This window comes from Hemibagrus wyckioides, linkage group LG04 (genome assembly GCF_019097595.1).
Source record: "Hemibagrus wyckioides isolate EC202008001 linkage group LG04, SWU_Hwy_1.0, whole genome shotgun sequence".
Classification (NCBI taxonomy): Eukaryota; Metazoa; Chordata; class Actinopteri; order Siluriformes; family Bagridae; genus Hemibagrus; species Hemibagrus wyckioides.
Window position 1 is genome coordinate 29,907,760 of NC_080713.1, and position 18,053 is coordinate 29,925,812.

The following is an 18,053-nucleotide window of genomic DNA, read 5'->3' on the forward strand; positions in this document are numbered from 1 at the left end:
GACCAAGATAAGCTTATTTGGTTCAGATGGTGTCAAGCGTGTGTGGTGGCAACCAGGTGAGGATTACAAAGACAAGTATGCCTTGTCTACAGTCAAGCATGGTGGTGGGAGTGTCATGGTCTGGGCCTGCATGAGTGCTGCCGGCACTGGGGAGCTACAGTTCATTGAGGGAACCATGAATTCCAACATGTACTGTGACATACTGAAGCAGAGCATGATCCCCTCTCTTCAGAAACTGGGCCGCAGGGCAGTATTCCAACATGATAATGACTCCAAACACACCTCTAAGATGACTACTGCCTTGCTAAAGACGCTGAGGGTAAAGGTGATGGACTGGCCAAGCATGTCTTCAGACCTAAACCCTATTGAGCATCTGTGGGGCATCCTCAAATGGAAGGTGGGGGAGTGCAAGGTCTCTAACATCCACCAGCTCTGTGATGTCATCATGGAGGAGTGGAAGAGGACTCCAGTGGCAAACTGTGAAGCTCTGGTGAACTCCATGCCCAAGAGGGTTAAGGCAGTGCTGGAAAATAATGGTGGCCACACAAAATATTGACACTTTGGGCCCAATTTGGACATTTCCACTTTGGGGTGTGCTCACTTTTGTTGCCAACAGTTTAGACCAGGGTTCCTCAATTAGTTTTCACCAAGGGCCAAAGTCTGCCAACAGTACAAAGCCAAGGGCCGCCGACCACAATGTTATGACCACAATGTTTGCTCTGCTATTATTATTATTATTATTATTATTATTATTATTGTTGTTGTTGTTGTTAGTGTTGTTGTTGTTGTTATTATTATTATTATTATTATTGTTGTTGTTGTTGTTGTTGTTGTTGTTGTTGTTGTTGTTGCTGTTGTTTTTGCACAATATAAAAATCTAAATGTTTTTTCATTCAGTAGTCTGTTTTATTTAAACAATTATGAACATTTTGTATTCAAGAACTTTTCCTGTTGAGTATTATAAACAAATGAACAAACAAACAAACAAAAAAGATCTCCATGTCTGCCTCCAAGCCAACTGTTCTTGCTCACTTCCAGACTGGATCTCTTCTCTTCATTTTCCCCAATTGCAGATTCAATTATTAGACCTATCGGAATTAATATTTTTATTCTTCTTACTTGGATTTTATGGAGATCAAATTGTAACAGTGTTAATTAACATGTATTCACCATTCAGTGAGAGAAGTGACAGCGACTGGCTGAAGCAATACCTCTGAAGTTGGGGCTATATTCTGTTGTAGCAATCCTGAGACACTGATCAAGATGCACACTGGACAGTCTGTTTCTATCCTGGTTCTTGATGATGTTCATCATAGAAAACAATGACTCACAGATGTATGTGGAGGGGAACATCGAAAGTAGGAACATTGCAATGATTCTGCTGTTCTTGAATTTCTGCTGTTCTTGAATTTCACTTTTGTCCAAAAGTCATTCACACTAGCCTGCTTGTGTTGCTCTTTGATCAAATCAGACTTTGACATTTCCAAAATCTCCAGCTGCAAAGATGCTTCATCCAAAGTTGAAACCAGGTGTTTGGCCTCAGCAGTCCATTGCCCATCTGCTGGGACTGAAAACGGCTGTCTTAGGAAAAGAAGGAGTTCACTCGACAGGTTAAAACTCTCAAATCTCTCCTCAAAATTTTTTGCTAGTCTCGCGATGAAGTCGCACATTAGTGGGTCCTCTCGCATCTGGTGTTTCACGCAATGCTGTTGCAAATGCAGAAAGTGTAGTTTTCTCCCTTGAAGATCGCGTTTAAAAAGTGTCAGCTTTAAACAAAAAGCTTCAATGGCTTTGTACATGTCTGCAATAGTGTGGTTCTTGCCTTGCAATTGCAAATTAAGCTGATTTAGGTGAAACATGATATCGCACAAAAAGCACACGTATGCTATCTCTGTGCTGTTGTTTAAAAACCTCAGAAATTTCTCTCCCTTTTGGCTTTGAAGATCATTTTGAACTTCACACACTCTCTCCAGCACATGGCCCTTGCTCAGCCATCGGATATCATTGTGCAGCAAAAGATCATGCCGTTCTGCTGACATTTCCTCCAGCAAATCTCGGAAAAGATGATGTTGCAGCCCAGAACTCACACGAATACAGTTTACCAGCCTCATCACAGTATCCATTGTCTCTTTCATTTTTCCAGAGAGTTTGGCGCACAATACCGATTTATGTATTATGCAGTGAAATGCTATGAGTGCTGGGTTGACAGCAGCTAGCCTGCTAATCAAACCTCTGTGATGTCCAACCACTGACAGAGCCCCATCAGTGACAACTGATATAACTTTGCTTAAATCCAATCCATTCTTTTCAAAGAATTGCATCAGTTCATTAAAATTGATTTCTCCGGTTGCGTGCCCCTGTACTGGCAGCAAACAAAGCAGCTCTGACAGCTGTTCAATGTCAGTTCAGTCGCAAGACGAGTGACAGTGACATGACTTCAGCTTTCTATAAGTCAGATAAAAGATCGGACAGACAATCACCCGCCAATGTCTCTACACTTCTTGTTGCCGTGCAATCGGATAATGGCACCTTCTGTAATAGCTCCACAACCATTTTCTTAATTTTGTCATCGTGAGTTAAAACTTCCTCCACCATGTCAGTTGCACAGTTTTTAATTAATTCGGCATCCGTGAACGGCTTTTTGGCCTTTGCCATGTTCCAAGCCACTCGTAAGGAAGCTGCGGATGCATTTTCCTGCATGGAATTGGTTTTGTGAATAACAGCAACTGATTGCTTGTAAGCTGCCACCAATTGTGTTACCTTCTGTTTGCAGCTCCCCGAATGTTCTGGATAATTGCAGTTAAAATTTCTGTGCAATGCAATGAAATGGCATTTCATGTTATCAGCCTTACACACTGCCACAGTCTGCTTGCATAATAAACATGTTGGCTTTGCGTTGTGGTGGTCAGGCAAAATAAAACAAAATTCTTCTGTCCATTTGAATCGCCTATTTTCCATGTCCACTTTTCTTCATACTCGCCATGTTTTCACTATCAGACTAAACTGTCATGCTTTTCGCACTAGTGACATGCTTGCACTGACGTTACCTTGACAGCACTATTTTAAATTAGCGTGGGCCAAACATTTTTCCACCTATTGAGGAACCCTAGTTTAGACATTAATGTCTGTGTGTTGAGTTATTTTGAGGGGACAGCAAATTTACACTGTTATACAGGTTGTACACTCACTACTTTACATTGTAGCAGAGTGTCATTTCTTCAGTGTTCACATGAAAAGATATAATAAAATATGTACAAAAATGTGAGGGGTGTACTCACTTTTGTGAGATACTGTATTTACATGCTGCACACTTACATCTGCTTGGAGCAGAAGAGCTTCATTCTGCTCTTTTAAGTGAGCCATCAGTATTTGCAGAACATAGGGAGCTGTAACACATTTTGGTTCTCATCAGAACCGATTTAACTGATTCATTGGTAGGTTTTAGCTTGAAGAATTCCATGATAATTTTACTGTGTGTGGATGCACATACTCCTTGGCACAAACAAGTAAGGCCACTGAGACTTTATATACTCAAGGAAATGTGCTAGCATTGTATTTATCATCTTGCATTGTAGGTAGTATGTTTCTGCCATGAGATGTTGTACTTCTGCTCTTTCAATCCCAGACAAGCCTTCACATGAGGAGAACTCCATGACTCTCTGCTTTTTCAGATGGAATGTCTGGCTGCCACCGTGTATAGCCATAGCTGTCTGAAGGACCTGTCTTTTGATTTGCCCCAGTACTACATTTAATAGATCTCAGTCATGCTAGTGTGTTGTTTCTGTTTAGATGTTCTACTCGAACTTTGATTTGAGTCAAAAAATGAAGAGTATCCTCCCCCGATTATTCGACCATCTTCCATCATATCAGCAAAGGATTGTGGAAATTGCCTGACTACCCTTTCGGCAATTATGAGACACTGTGACTTCATTGGGTTGGCCTCACACTTCCTCCTCTCAACAACAAGGACATGAACCATTTGCTTTCTATCTGCTGGCGAAGGCCAGCAGATAGAAAGTTGCAGGCCAGTGCTTCTTTAATGTTGGACTTGGTGAACATAAGGGAGAAGACAAGGAACTACTGGAACTTGAACTTGGGAGACGTGAACTGCATACTGAGGACAGAGGTGCAGAGCAAATTTCTGTCACTGGCAAAACAAAAAAAAGTCAATTAAAGCCTGTATAAGGCCTAAAACTTTATTTCAATAAAACTTCAAAAATCTGCATACATTACAAGCAACTGGTAATAAAATTCAGACTAATACCATGGATTCTACTCCCTGGTTTAAAACCTTTTCTATTAGCAAATTAAGTGTATCCTCTGGTAAACTTGGCAGGACAGAAGTTATCTCCTCCTTGATGCATCTGGTTACATCAGACATCATTACAGAGAAGGAAATGAGTGGTGAAGGGCAATTACAGACAGGCCAAACACACTGTAAACTGGCAAAGGATAATAGTCTGGTAGATCAGACCATTTTACACAGACATAATTTAAAAATGTGTGTTGACAGTCCACATTCAGGGAATAAATTCCCATATCACCAAGGAAGTCAGATATGCATTTCTCTGTAACAAAATAATCAAACTGAATTGTCAGAAACAAGAATCAGTTAAATCTTACCAAAGACCAATCCATCATCATCTTTTCCTAAAATAACACACATCCCTTTTTTGTAGCTCGTACCTTTAACTGTGACTTCATGTACAACAACAGTGTTGTGTGTCTGGAAGCCTAGGTGAGCAACAGCATGTTTAATGCTTTTGCTATAGTCATCTGGATAGAAATCTGTACCTTTTTCCACAACAATATTTGGTGGAAAGATATCACCAGCATGGAGATATGCTTGTAAATTTGATGTCTCTCTGCTAGTGTGGCAGTTAAGTTCTTAAAGTTGTGCGGTTTGCGAACACACTGCTTAAAATAAGTGTGCTTGCTTTCAAACCTAAGTGTCCATAAGCGAATAAGGGGACCAACACAAAGAATTAGTTCTGGATAATGACATAAATAATGATGTTTAGGCTTTAGTTGATTATTAGGAAAAGCTTCATGTCGACCTTGTATGTACTCCTCAGTGAGGACATTCAAGTAGGTTACCTGGCTAGATGCAATGGCAGAAGCACAAATTAACTCATCAGTTTGACTCAGCTGCAACACAAGATGCCAAATCTTGTTCTGCACTGGATTTTTAATTTTGTCTCAAATATAAAGAGGGAGGAGCACTTATGGCCCAAACAGGGAGGCAGACCTGGTTTGCACACATGAAAGTGGGACAGTTCATTAAACTTTGAGTTGTATTTAATTCCCACTTATGAATCAGAACCACTTACATCAGTGTTCTCTACACTGTTGCTATAAGATTCTACAGTTCTCTTTTCACCTCTTGTAAAGTCGGAGGACAGACATGTTGCACGATCTACAGTACGAAATCAGCAAAAGTACTTGCTCTTACTGAAGATTTCATTAAAGCCACCTATATTGTGTGAGCCAAAATTATCCTTTGCAATAGCACACAATGTGGCTCGCTGTATGTGTCCATCTGGTAAAGGTATGCCAGTTTCTTCTAGGTCCTTCAAGTCTGAGATAAGTGACCCAAAATATTTATAATCTTGTTCTCGACAAAGCATTACCAGCTGCATTTGATCCACACTTGATCTGTTATGAGGTGGTATGTTTGCTAGAGTAAAGTAAACAGCCAGCACTTTTTGTTTTTTCCTTCCAGATCATAGAGGGTTTACCACTTCAAAACCAATGTGTCATTTGACAGAAAAATTGCATTTGATGTAATGTTGCTCCCATCCCATATGTCTTCCAAGATATCTTTTGACCTAGATGAGGATTTCATTTGCTGTTTATAGCAACATGACTTCTGCATGATCAATTGACACTGAAAGAGTGACTTAAGTGTCTCTTTCACTGGAATGTACTGAAGAAAATATGTTTTTCCTGATTCATCCTGTCCAAGAAAAATAGGAACTGGCTCAACATATCTAAACTGACTTTTAAATGCAGTTTTTCGACTCTGGTCAGTTTTTAAAGTGCCAGTGTTGCAAGCACGAAACAAGTCATTTAATTTTAGAACATCCAAGACAATCTTTTTCTCACCATCTGAGATACCCAACAGTGTCAGCTTTTCATCTAGACTATGAAGTAAATGAGACTGACTAATGTCAAGCACTGACTGAAAGTCTTCAATAATAGACTAAATGACTGATGATGGAAGCAGTATTTTAGCCTGCAATTTTAAATAAAACAGGGCTAAATGTTTTAAGAAAAGTGATTCATCAACTCTCTCTGGTAAAACCTCTGACAGATCTCCCTCTATATGAGCCGGCATGGCCTCTGTCAGCTCTTCTTCTTTCATGGGAACATTCTTAGCTAGTTTATTTAATTCTGTCCCTGTTACTGCCATTACATGTGTTTTAAGAGGAGATACTGCACATCCTTTGTGCATTCTTGACAAATGAGAAGCAAATGAAGATATAACTGTAAAACTTTTACAACACTGCTGAACAGGACAAGGACAAGAAACCACCTTGCCCTCTCTGATATGTAATTTCAAATGAGCTACTAAGTCAGATAAATCATTGTCTGACACTAAAGAGCTCTACATTACATGGCACAGACTCAGAAGAAAATCCCTGCGTTCTACTTCTGTCTTGCGGATGATCTCTGTATATGTGCCATTTTAAGCCAGTTATTTTTCTGAAAGAATGACTGCAGTCAAAAAAAGCACATCTAAACGAAACATTTGGGAGGCTCGAATGTATATTTATATGTCTGACGAATGCAAGTTTGGTTAAGGAAACGTGATCACAATATTAACACCGGAACATGCTTACTTACAGCTTTTAGTGCTTAATGCTCGGGTCAAATAAATTCAAAGTCACAATTGGTCCAGTGACGACAGTTGAGTTAATAAGTATAGCACGTATAATGTGTTGTTGATGTTTGCTTTGGTGGATAGTTGTACTAATAAAATTAAACAGCTTGTTCAGAAGCGATAAGCCTTTGTGCTGCATTGACCTGTGTAGTTAATCCTCTGGGGTCTAAGGCCTTTCTGAAGACCTGCAGTGAATCGGGGCTCTTCTTAAATTTGTGTAAATTTCAAATCTTTACCAATGTAGTAGCTAATACATTTCAACTTATTAACATAGAGCACAAACTGGGCTTTCATAATGTGGCTGATGTAAATATGTTAAATTCGTGTGCAACTTTTAAGCTTATGTCAAAATACACATACATGAAAATACAATTTTGAACTCTAGCAGAAAAACAGTGAAAATGGAGAATAAACAAACAGATTGGCAGATTGTTTTGAACACAGGACTGAGTTCATGAAAGTCTTGGATGTGGGCCCATAGAAAAACAGCTAAATTATAACACTCAGAAAGACCTTTTATTTGGGGTAAAGTGACTGATGTGCCTAACTTTTTTCAGCAGAGCCTTTGTTTCACTGAATAATCAATGATTATTCATGAATATGTAAGACCTATTGACACCTGGCTCAGGTGACACCAGGTTTCCCCAGGACTCCTACTGATGTCTCAGCTGTTCGCACCTATACATTCAGATTCCTCATACAAAAACAGGGTACACTGAGGCCAGGTTTTGTTGAGAGAAACAAAAAATAAAGTATGGTTTCTGAAATTTTCATTGAAATGCCATTCTTTTAGAACATTCGCTAAAAGGCATATTCACAACCACATTCCAGCCATTCACAGACCATGTGCATTGTGTTATGTTGTTTTTCTGGGGTACTATTATATTATTATTTTTTTTACATTTTGTCTGCTTAGCAAAAGTTGCCACTGTTTATGACTGAAATAAAGCTGTTCATATAGGTGCATGCTTTCATCTTCCTTATGATCAATATGCTCCCCTTTACAAAGTGAAAGCGCGCGCCGCAGGTTCACGAGAACATTTTACATTTGCTAAAAGTCATATTCACAACCACATTCCAGCCATTCACAGACAACATGCATTGAGATTTTTTTTTTTGGTGATCTGAGTATATGATGACTGCAACACAGCTGCTCACATCGGCGCACGCTTTCACTTTTATTTAGCATTTATTTAGCGAGTATTTATTTGTGCTATGTTGTTTTTCTGTGGTACTTTTATTGATTTTACATTTTGTCTGCTTAGCAAAACAACATAGCACAAATATATACTTGCTAAATAAATGCTGTCTTTTGCAAAGTGAAAGCACGCGCTGATGTGAGCAGATTTATTTCAGTCATAAATTCGATCAAAGCAGTCTAGGGTTTTAAGATGTGCTGTTCGAGCTATTTTGAAGCACAAAGAAACACAATGTTGAGTTGCATAGATGCAGTGGCAAGCCAAGGAAACTTAATGCTGCAGAAGAAAGACACATCATGCTAACTATCGGAAGATGTTGAGCAGTGCCATCAGCAAAGAACTGCTGTTAGAATTTTCGGGTTCACTCTGAGAAGAATCCTGAGTCGCGCTGCTGCTGCTGCCTCTAGAGCTGAATTCATGGAAAAGATGCTAAAGAACCACACAGAGAAAGTGATTGAATAGCAGAACTCTTCGAAATTTAATGAGATAAACAGGGAGTATTTATACAGAAGAAACATATAATCTTCATTATTATCTATATGTAAACAAATACATACATACATACAAATACATACATACATATGTACATACATACATATGTACACATTATTAACATTTGTTGCTTGTTTCAATATTGGTACAATTACACTGTCATATGGAAACTCTTTTCTTCATCTTTCAGACAAAACTCTTCCTCAGCTAGAAAGCTAAAGCAAACACTCAGCACTGACAAAACAACAGGGAGACAATTTATGGAAAGGTATTATTATTATGTGCTTTAATACTGCTAATCAAAAAATTATTTATTTTGAATGCAGAGAGGATTCTGACCCCGAGGCTTTTGTGAAAAAACTCAAATCAGAAAAGAAGATTACAGACGTTCTCTACAACATCTTCAAGGTAAGCCTTAAATCTCAAATGTGCAGAACAGACAATGTGGTTTGCTTAGATGTAAAGTCTCTAAAATGGATAAAAAACAGATTGATCCTAATGTGTTTAAATGGCACCTCAGTTATGGGAAGCGACCCAAATGAAGATTAAAGTGATTTCCATGAAAATAAGACATCAGCATCTCTGTCTAGATGTACCTGCCTGCTGTATTTACAACGTTTTTTTAGTCATGAAGAATCAAATGAAATATTTAAATTTTGGAAGACAAAAAAATTGATGTTTACATGTTTACTATAAATGGTTCTACATTTCATTTTCTCTGTGTTTTGTGAAGGATCTAGACAATAAAATGATTCTATTTATAAAACATGAGCTGGAGATTCTTAAGAAGTTTCTAAAAAAACAAAACACAAAATATTACCAAGATGTGAGGGATGATCTGTGGAGTGTTAAAGAAGCAGCTCTTGACATGGCATTGTACTTTCTGAAGTTGATGGAACACAATGACCTCGCTGATGCACTCCAAGGTAAGAGATCAATAAAATACATCCACATGATGTTTCTTAAGAGGTGAAAATTTGTGAAATTTGTTTTGAAACCTTTAATCTACCATTCATTAACAATGTGCCTAACAAAGTGTCTACAGTATTTCAGAACATATTATTTATTTAATTATTTGTCTTTGATGTGTTTTATAATTCTATAATTAGATGCACTAATAGGAGTTCAGCAGCGTGCACTTAAATCAAACCTGTGTAAGAAGTTTCAACACGTTTGTGAAGGAATTGCAAATCAAGGAGAGTCCAACATTCTCAACAAGATCTACACAGATCTGTACATCACTGAAGGTGGAGTTCAACAAATGAATGAACAACATGAAGTGAGACAAATTGAAAAGCAAAAAACTAGTGTGAAAGTTGAAGAAACTCAAATGGAACAAGAGCAGCAAATTGAATGCAAGAACATGTTCACACCATCACCTGGAGAAGAAAAACCCATCAGAACTGTGGTGACACAGGGGGTCGCTGGTATCGGAAAATCCATCTGTGTGCAGAAGTTTGTTCTAGACTGGGCTGAAGGGAAAGAATATCAGGACATCAGGTTCATATTTCCACTGCCTTTCAGAGAACTGAACCTGAAAGAAAAGGAAAAATGCAGCTTGAGGGACGTCATCTCTCATTTTTTTCCAGAAACAAAAGGAATGAGATTCACAGATAAGTATAAAGTCATGTTCATCTTTGATGGCCTGGATGAGTGTCCACTTCCTCTAACATTCCATAAAAACCAGAAATTGACTGATGTAACAGAAAAAGCCTCACTGGACACTATAATGACAAACCTCATTGAAGGAAATCTGCTTCCATCTGCTCTCATCTGGATAACCACTCGACCAGCAGCAGCTGCTAAGATCCCTGCTGAACATGTGGACCGGGTCACAGAGGTGCGTGGCTTCAATGATGTACAAAAGGTGGAGTACTTCAGGAAGAAAATCAGTGATGAGAGTCTGGCCAACAGAATCATTGGTCATATTAAAGGATCAAGAAGCCTCTTCATCATGTGTCATATTCCAGTCTTCTGCTGGATTTCAGCCACTGTACTTGAGAGGATTTTGGGAAGATCAGACAGTGAAGACATTCCACAGACTCTGACGGAGATGTACACATGTTTTCTGATCTTTCAGACCGTACAGGGGGACAAGAAATACAATAGAAATAATGCCTCAGACATTCCATGGGATAAAGAGGGAATTCTTTCATTGGGAAAGCTTGCCTTTAGTCACCTGGAAAAAAACAACCTGATTTTCTATGCAGAAGATCTAGAAGCCTGTGGAATTGACCCCAGTAACCTAGCAGTGTACTCAGGAGTGTGCACTCAGGAGACTGGCAGATTTCTAGGCACAGTTTTCAGCTTTGTGCATCTCAGCATTCAGGAGTTCATTGCTGCTTTGTTTACATATGTATGTGTCCAGAATGAAAACAAGAATGTTTTTGATCAATCAGAAGAAAGTAAAGAAACACAAGTTATTGATTTACTAAAGATTACAGTGGACAAAGCCTTACAGAGTGACAGTGGACACTTGGATCTTTTCCTCCGCTTCCTTCTGGGCCTCTCAGTGGAGTCTAATCAGAAGCTCATTCGAGGTCTACTGACACACACAGGAAGCAGCTCTGACTGCCGAAAGGACATAGTTAAATACATCAAGTTAAAATTTGATCAAAATCCATCTCCAGAGAGATTAATCAATCTGTTCTACTGTCTGAACGAGTTAAATGATGATTCACTGGTGAAAGAGATCCAAAGCTACACGAACTCAGGTCGTCTCTCTGAAGCTGAACTCTCACCTGCTCAGTGGTCTGCTCTGGTCTTTGTGTTGCTGACATCAGAGGAGGATCTGGAAGTATTTGACCTACAGAAGTTCATAAGATCAGATGAATGCTTTAAGAGACTGTTACCAGTCGTCCAGGAAGCTACAACAGTTCTGTAAGTAAAACCTGTTTCTCCACTCAACCTGTTTTGTCCCCTAAATCTTGGCCTTACGGACACACTGATGGCAGGAAATACTGATCAATTGGCATAAACACTTTTGTTGACTTATTACTTCACATGAAATTAAGCTGTTATATTGGTGAACCTTGTTTCTTCCTCCTCTCTTTAAAATGAAGTCAAATGTATGTTTGGTTGTAAAGTATAATAATGTGGTGAGGGGAATATCAGATGCTTCCATATGTGTTTGTGTTGAACAGTTCATTCCAAAACCATGGACAGTAATATGGAGTAGCCTTGTTTTCACTGCTATAATGAGTAGTAATTGGTGCAACTAAAGACAGATTGCTTTTTATTCAATTTCATTTCCTCCTTTCAGTCTCAGTGAGTGTAACCTGACAGAGAGAAGCTGCTCGGCTTTACACACAGTTCTCAGCTCAGAATCCTCCAAGCTGACTGAGGTGGATCTGAGCAGTAATCCTCTGAAGGACTCAGGAGTGAAGCTGCTTTGTGCTGGACTGAAGAGTCCAAACTGTATACTGGAGACACTCAGGTCAGTTCATCTCTCGACTTCACCAGTAAGGTTGCTTATGTACTGTATCTCCAGTATAGCACAAGTGAATAGTGAATGAAGTGCATGGAAATAGTAGCTACAACTTACATGTTCAAATGACAGAATATGTTTTTTTTTTTTTTTTACTTAATTCTGATATGAATTTATACTACCAAACAAACACTGAAATAAAAAGCAGTAATGATGAGGTATATATCTAAAAATGAAAATAAAAAATGAAATAAAAAAAAGGTGCCATAATTGTATACAAGCAGGAAAAGTGACTAAATAAAAATGTTAAATGTTTGGTATATGATGTATATAACTGCAAATCATATTAATGTGAATCCTAAGACTAGATTTTATGGTGTATTTTCCTTCATAACTAAGTATCAAATGTTTTTGACCTCTTAGACTTTCAGACTGCAGTATAACAGAGGAAGGATACACTGCTCTGGCTGAAGCTCTGAAATCATCTCACCTGATAGAGCTGGATCTCAGAGGGAACGACCCTGGAGCATCAGGAGTGAAGCTGCTCACTGATTTACTACAGGATCCAGACTGTACACTGAACACACTGAAGTGAGGAAATTATAAAATGTTTAAAAGGAATAGTCTCTAATATTTGTTATTTTAACAAACAGATTTTATAATCATGCACTCTTTAATTAAAAAACAACATTTGGTTGTTTATAATGTCCTGATATGTTCAAAAATCTTTTATCCAAAGATAAAAATGCTACTGAAAAATATTTGAAAACTCTGATTAGTCCAGAATGTTGTAGAAAGGTATAGTTCAGATAATACTGTTGATGTTGAGAATAGTGTTACAGTAAACATGGACATAGTTTAAGAAACATGGAAACAGACAGCAGAAGAATGTGACAGAAATAATAGAACATTCCAGACACTAATAATTTTACTTGATCTATTTTCACTTTTTAGTTATGTCACAATCTAAGGCCACAAATCAGTTTCTACAGACTATATTTAACACTGCTCAAGCTCTGAGTATACCATATGACTGTATATCATGAATTTAATATTTCCCTGATGAAATAAGTTATCAGATCAGAGAACTAGTGACAGGATGGTGATCATTTCCAGGTTTAAAAATTACAGTGCTTGGACATAACCATTTGCAGAGCACTTGTTACTCCAGAGGTAGTCGAAGGTGATGCTGAGATCTTGAGTGTATTCCTCCTCATACCACACCAACAGCTCCTGTCCTGGTTTTATGGGTCGACAGCAACGGTAGATAATCCCCCCTCGGTACTGGAACACCACCAGGTTCTGTTGTTCATCGTTATGAGAACAATTCACATACCTGACATGAGGGACATGGAGGGAAAAAAGTGATCTATATATATGCGATAAACTACTAAACTATTATATTAAAATATAAAGGGTTGAATAGTTCTAGTTGGTAGGTATGTGCTGATGAAGGTCTACATAAAGTCCTCTTTATTGTGCACACAAAGGATCTCTGAGTTCTTTACTATGCCCATGGTGGTGCTGTTCATGTTCAATAGAGAATCATTATCTCAAATTCTCCAGATAATCCAACAATCAACTGTTTTGTGTAAATAACTAGAATTTATTACATAAATCTGCTTTAGAATATGTTTGATTTCTCTCTTCTCTTTAGTGGAACTGAGCAAAGGCCAAATTCTCCTGTATCCAGATGTGTGTCCTTTAAGGGTGATCAATCAAAGCCACTCCCTCTCATTTTTAAAGGCGGAAGAGAATCTCAGCAAAGGTACTGTGTCTATATTGTTTGACAGGTAATATTATCACTATAAAAGAATATAGCTTAATCTCACAGTAAAGTGTTTTTCTGGTTGAACAATGTTTCAGAGAAGTGTTTTCATTTAGATTAAACTCACATAAATAGTAACCCAAAATAAATAATCCCAAGTGTTTTTCCTGCCCCTGGCCACACTAAAAAGGTCTCACACAACTGTAGCAGAACTTGGATAAGATTTCAAGTCCAAAAAACAATCATCCACTAGCAACTGCCCCTTAGACCTGCTGTTACAATAAGCTCCACTCTTCTGGAAGGTTTTCCACTAGATATCAGATTGTGGCTGTGTGGATTTGTGTTCATTCAGCTACAAAAACATTACTAAGGTCAGACACTAATGTCAGTGTTCCAGTTCATCCCAAAGGTGTTCAGTGGAGTTTAGGTCAGGGCTCTGTGCAGGACACTCGAATTGTTCCACTCCAACCTTAACCTCCACACCAAGTCTTCATGGAGCTGCTTTGTGCACAGGGACATGGTCATGCTGGAACAGAGTTTTGAACTCTTGGTTCCAGTTAATTGAAATTGTAATGTTACAGCATACAAAGAAATTCAATACAATTACATACTTCAGAGGTTGTGGCAACAATTTGGGGAAAAACCACATATGAATATGATTGTTGGGGTGTAAATATTTTTGGCCATGTAGAGTACATACAATATGCACTGATTAATAATGTCCAAACAAAAAAACAATCAGCCAGTTCATTTAGTTTAAGTACATTAAAACTTGTTTCAACATTGGTACAATTACACTGTTATATGGAAAGTCTTTTCTTATTCTTTTAGAAAAAACTCTTTCTCAGCTAGACAGCTAAAGCAAACACCCAGAACTGTCAAAACAACAGGGAGACAATTTAAGGAAAGGTATAATTTTATGCTCTTTTAATATTGGTATTTATTAGTATAAATATTAAACTGCTAATCAAAAAACAATTCATTTGGTCTCCAGAGGTCATTCTCACCGTGAGGCTCCTGTGAAAAACCTCATCTTAGAAAAGAAGATTACAGACTTTCTCTACAACATCTTCAATGTAAGACTTATATCATCTTTGTTAATGCTTCCCATGATGCCAACCTTATAATATCTGTCACTTTAAGGTGCCTAGTTCAATGATGAAAACTAGAACAGAATAGACTGATAAAATAATGTGTTAGTTTTAAATGAATGAATACAGATATCCAAAAACATTCAGTTTGCTTAACCGAAAAATCCCTAAAATTGAATGGAACCCAGATTACTAGATTAATCCTAATGTGTTTAAACAGCACCTCAGTTATGGGGAGTAGTCCAGTGAAAATGAGATATACTATAAAGTACTATAGTCAATAAATAGATGGACCAGGAGAAAGCTTGTGTCAGTCATGGACTGTGAGATAACTTGGTTCAATACCTGTAAATAAAGGGTGGTATTTTTCATAAGGATATAAATGTTAGGAAGAAACTGCTCTGGTATGGGCTATTATTAGGATAAGGTATAACTGCATTAGGTCCAAGCCATGGCAGCCTGCTTTCTGTTCCCAGGTAAACCTGCTATTTGAATGTATTAAATGAAAAATAAGAAGAAAAACAAAGGTTAGATGTTGTGCACAGAGGGAAATGACCCTGCTCAAAAGAAATAGAACAACACAGTTTAGTTGCCTCATATCGACCTAAGAGATTTAATGGTGAGGATGAGGAGTCAATGAATCTGTAATAAAACAGAAGGTTCCTACCTTCAGAACTGGGAACTTTCAGAGAGAGGGTTTTGTGGCAGGGGACAGGAACCCCATCGAGTCCCACAAAGTTAATGCTTGAGATAGAAACAGACCACTCGTTTTGTTTACCATTGATGTGCAACTCACTCCTGTATTGACCATACAAAGGAAATATATGACCTTCAACCTGTAAATGAATGAGAGGCAGGGAACTCTAATCCGAAATCAAAAATAAAGAAAGCATCAAGGACCTTCCTGAACTCTGTAGACATCCTGATTTTTGTGACTGACTGCTTCATTGTCTCTGTTTGGTGCAGGATCTTGAAAATAAAATGATTATATTCATAAGAAATGAGCTGGAGATGTTTAAGAAACTTCTGAGGAAGAAAAATCCAGAATATTACGGAAATGTGAGGGATGATCTGCGGAGTGTTAAAGAAGCAGCTCTTGACATGGCATTGTACTTTCTGAAGTTGATGGAACACAGTGACCTCGCTGATGCACTCCAAGGTAAGAGATCAATAAAAGACTTGCACATGATGTTTCTTAAGAGGTGAAAATTTGTGAAATTTGTTTGAAACCTTTAATCTACCATTCATTAACAATGTGCCTAACAAAGTGTCTACAGTATTTCAGAACATATTATTTATTTAATTATTTGTCTTTGATGTGTTTTATAATTCTATAATTAGATGCACTAATAGGAGTTCAGCAGCGTGCACTTAAATCAAACCTGCGTAAGAAGTTTCAACACGTTTGGGAAGGAATTGCAAAGCAAGGAGAGTCCAACATTCTCAACAAGATCTACACAGATCTGTACATCACTGAAGGTGGAGTTCAACAAATAAAAGAACAACATGAAGTGAGACAAATTGAAAAGCAAAAAACTAGTGTGAAAGTTGAAGAAACTCAAATGGAACAAGAGGAACAAATTGAATGCAAGAACATGTTCACACCATCACCTGGAGAAGAAAAACCCATCAGAACTGTGGTGACACAGGGGGTCGCTGGTATCGGAAAATCCATCTGTGTGCAGAAGTTTGTTCTAGACTGGGCTGAAGGGAAAGATTATCAGGACATCAAGTTCATATTTCCACTTCCTTTCAGAGAACTGAACCTGAAAGAAAAAGAAAAATGCAGCTTGATGGACGTCATCTATCAATTTTTTCCAGAAACAAAAGGAATGAGATTCACAGACAGGTATAAAGTCATGTTCATCTTTGATGGCCTGGATGAGTGTCCACTTCCTCTAAAATTCCATGAAAACCAGAAATTGACTGATGTAACAGAAAAAGCCTCACTGGACACTATAATGACAAACCTCATTGCAGGAAATCTGCTTCCATCTGCTCTCATCTGGATAACCACTCGACCAGCAGCAGCTGCTAAGATCCCTGCTGAACATGTGGACCGGGTCACAGAGGTGCGTGGCTTCAATGATGTACAAAAGGTGGAGTACTTCAGGAAGAAAATCAGTGATGAGAGTCTGGCCAACAGAATCATTGGTCATATTAAAGGATCAAGAAGCCTCTTCATCATGTGTCATATTCCAGTCTTCTGCTGGATTTCAGCCACTGTACTTGAGGGGATTTTGGGAAGATCAGACAGTGAAGACATTCCACAGACTCTGACGGAGATGTACACATGTTTTCTGATCTTTCAGACCGTACAGGGGGACAAGAAATACAATAGAAATAATGCCTCAGACATTCCATGGGATAAAGAGGGAATTCTTTCATTGGGAAAGCTTGCCTTTAGTCACCTGGAAAAAAACAACCTGATTTTCTATGCAGAAGATCTAGAAGCCTGTGGAATTGACCCCAGTAACATAGCAGTGTACTCAGGAGTGTGCACTCAGGAGACTGGCAGATTTCTAGGCACAGTTTTCAGCTTTGTGCATCTCAGCATTCAGGAGTTCATTGCTGCTTTGTTTACATATGTATGTGTCCGAAATGAAAACAAGAATGTTTTTGATCAATCAGAAGAAAGTAAAGAAACACAAGTTATTGATTTACTAAAGATTACAGTGGACAAAGCCTTACAGAGTGACAATGGACACTTGGATCTTTTCCTCCGCTTCCTTCTGGGCCTCTCAGTGGAGTCTAATCAGAAGCTCATTCGAGGTCTACTGACACACACAGGAAGCAGCTCTGACTGCCGAAAGGACATAGTTAAATACATCAAGTTCAAGTTTGATCAAAATCCATCTCCAGAGAGATCAATCAATCTGTTCTACTGTCTGAACGAGTTAAATGATGATTCACTGGTGAAAGAGATCCAAAGCTACATGAACTCAGGTCGTCTCTCTGAAGCTGAACTCTCACCTGCTCAGTGGTCTGCTCTGGTCTTTGCGTTGCTGACATCAGAGGAGGATCTGGAAGTATTTGACCTACAGAAGTTCATAAGATCAGATGAATGTTTTAAGAGACTGTTACCAGTCGTCCAGGAAGCTACAACAGTTCTGTAAGTAAAACCTGTTTCTCCATTCAACCTGTTTTGTCCCCTAAATCTTGGCCTTACGGACACACTGATGGCAGGAAATAC

The 18,053-nt window shown here is 38.4% G+C and overlaps 1 protein-coding gene across 1 annotated transcript in view; it reads left to right on the top strand.

Annotated features, from left to right (window-relative positions):
• The window catches only part of LOC131351815 (uncharacterized), a 226,357-nt gene that overhangs the window by 55,721 nt on the left and 152,583 nt on the right, over window positions 1-18,053 (top strand). The window contains exons 22-31 of the mRNA XM_058387420.1: window positions 8,901-8,982; window positions 9,308-9,500; window positions 9,684-11,454; window positions 11,837-12,010; window positions 12,425-12,592; window positions 13,659-13,769; window positions 14,601-14,678; window positions 14,764-14,845; window positions 15,827-16,019; window positions 16,202-17,972. Of these exons, the coding sequence (XP_058243403.1) occupies window positions 8,901-8,982; window positions 9,308-9,500; window positions 9,684-11,454; window positions 11,837-12,010; window positions 12,425-12,592; window positions 13,659-13,769; window positions 14,601-14,678; window positions 14,764-14,845; window positions 15,827-16,019; window positions 16,202-17,972 (4,623 nt within the window). The remainder of the gene's footprint in view (window positions 1-8,900; window positions 8,983-9,307; window positions 9,501-9,683; window positions 11,455-11,836; window positions 12,011-12,424; window positions 12,593-13,658; window positions 13,770-14,600; window positions 14,679-14,763; window positions 14,846-15,826; window positions 16,020-16,201; window positions 17,973-18,053) is intronic.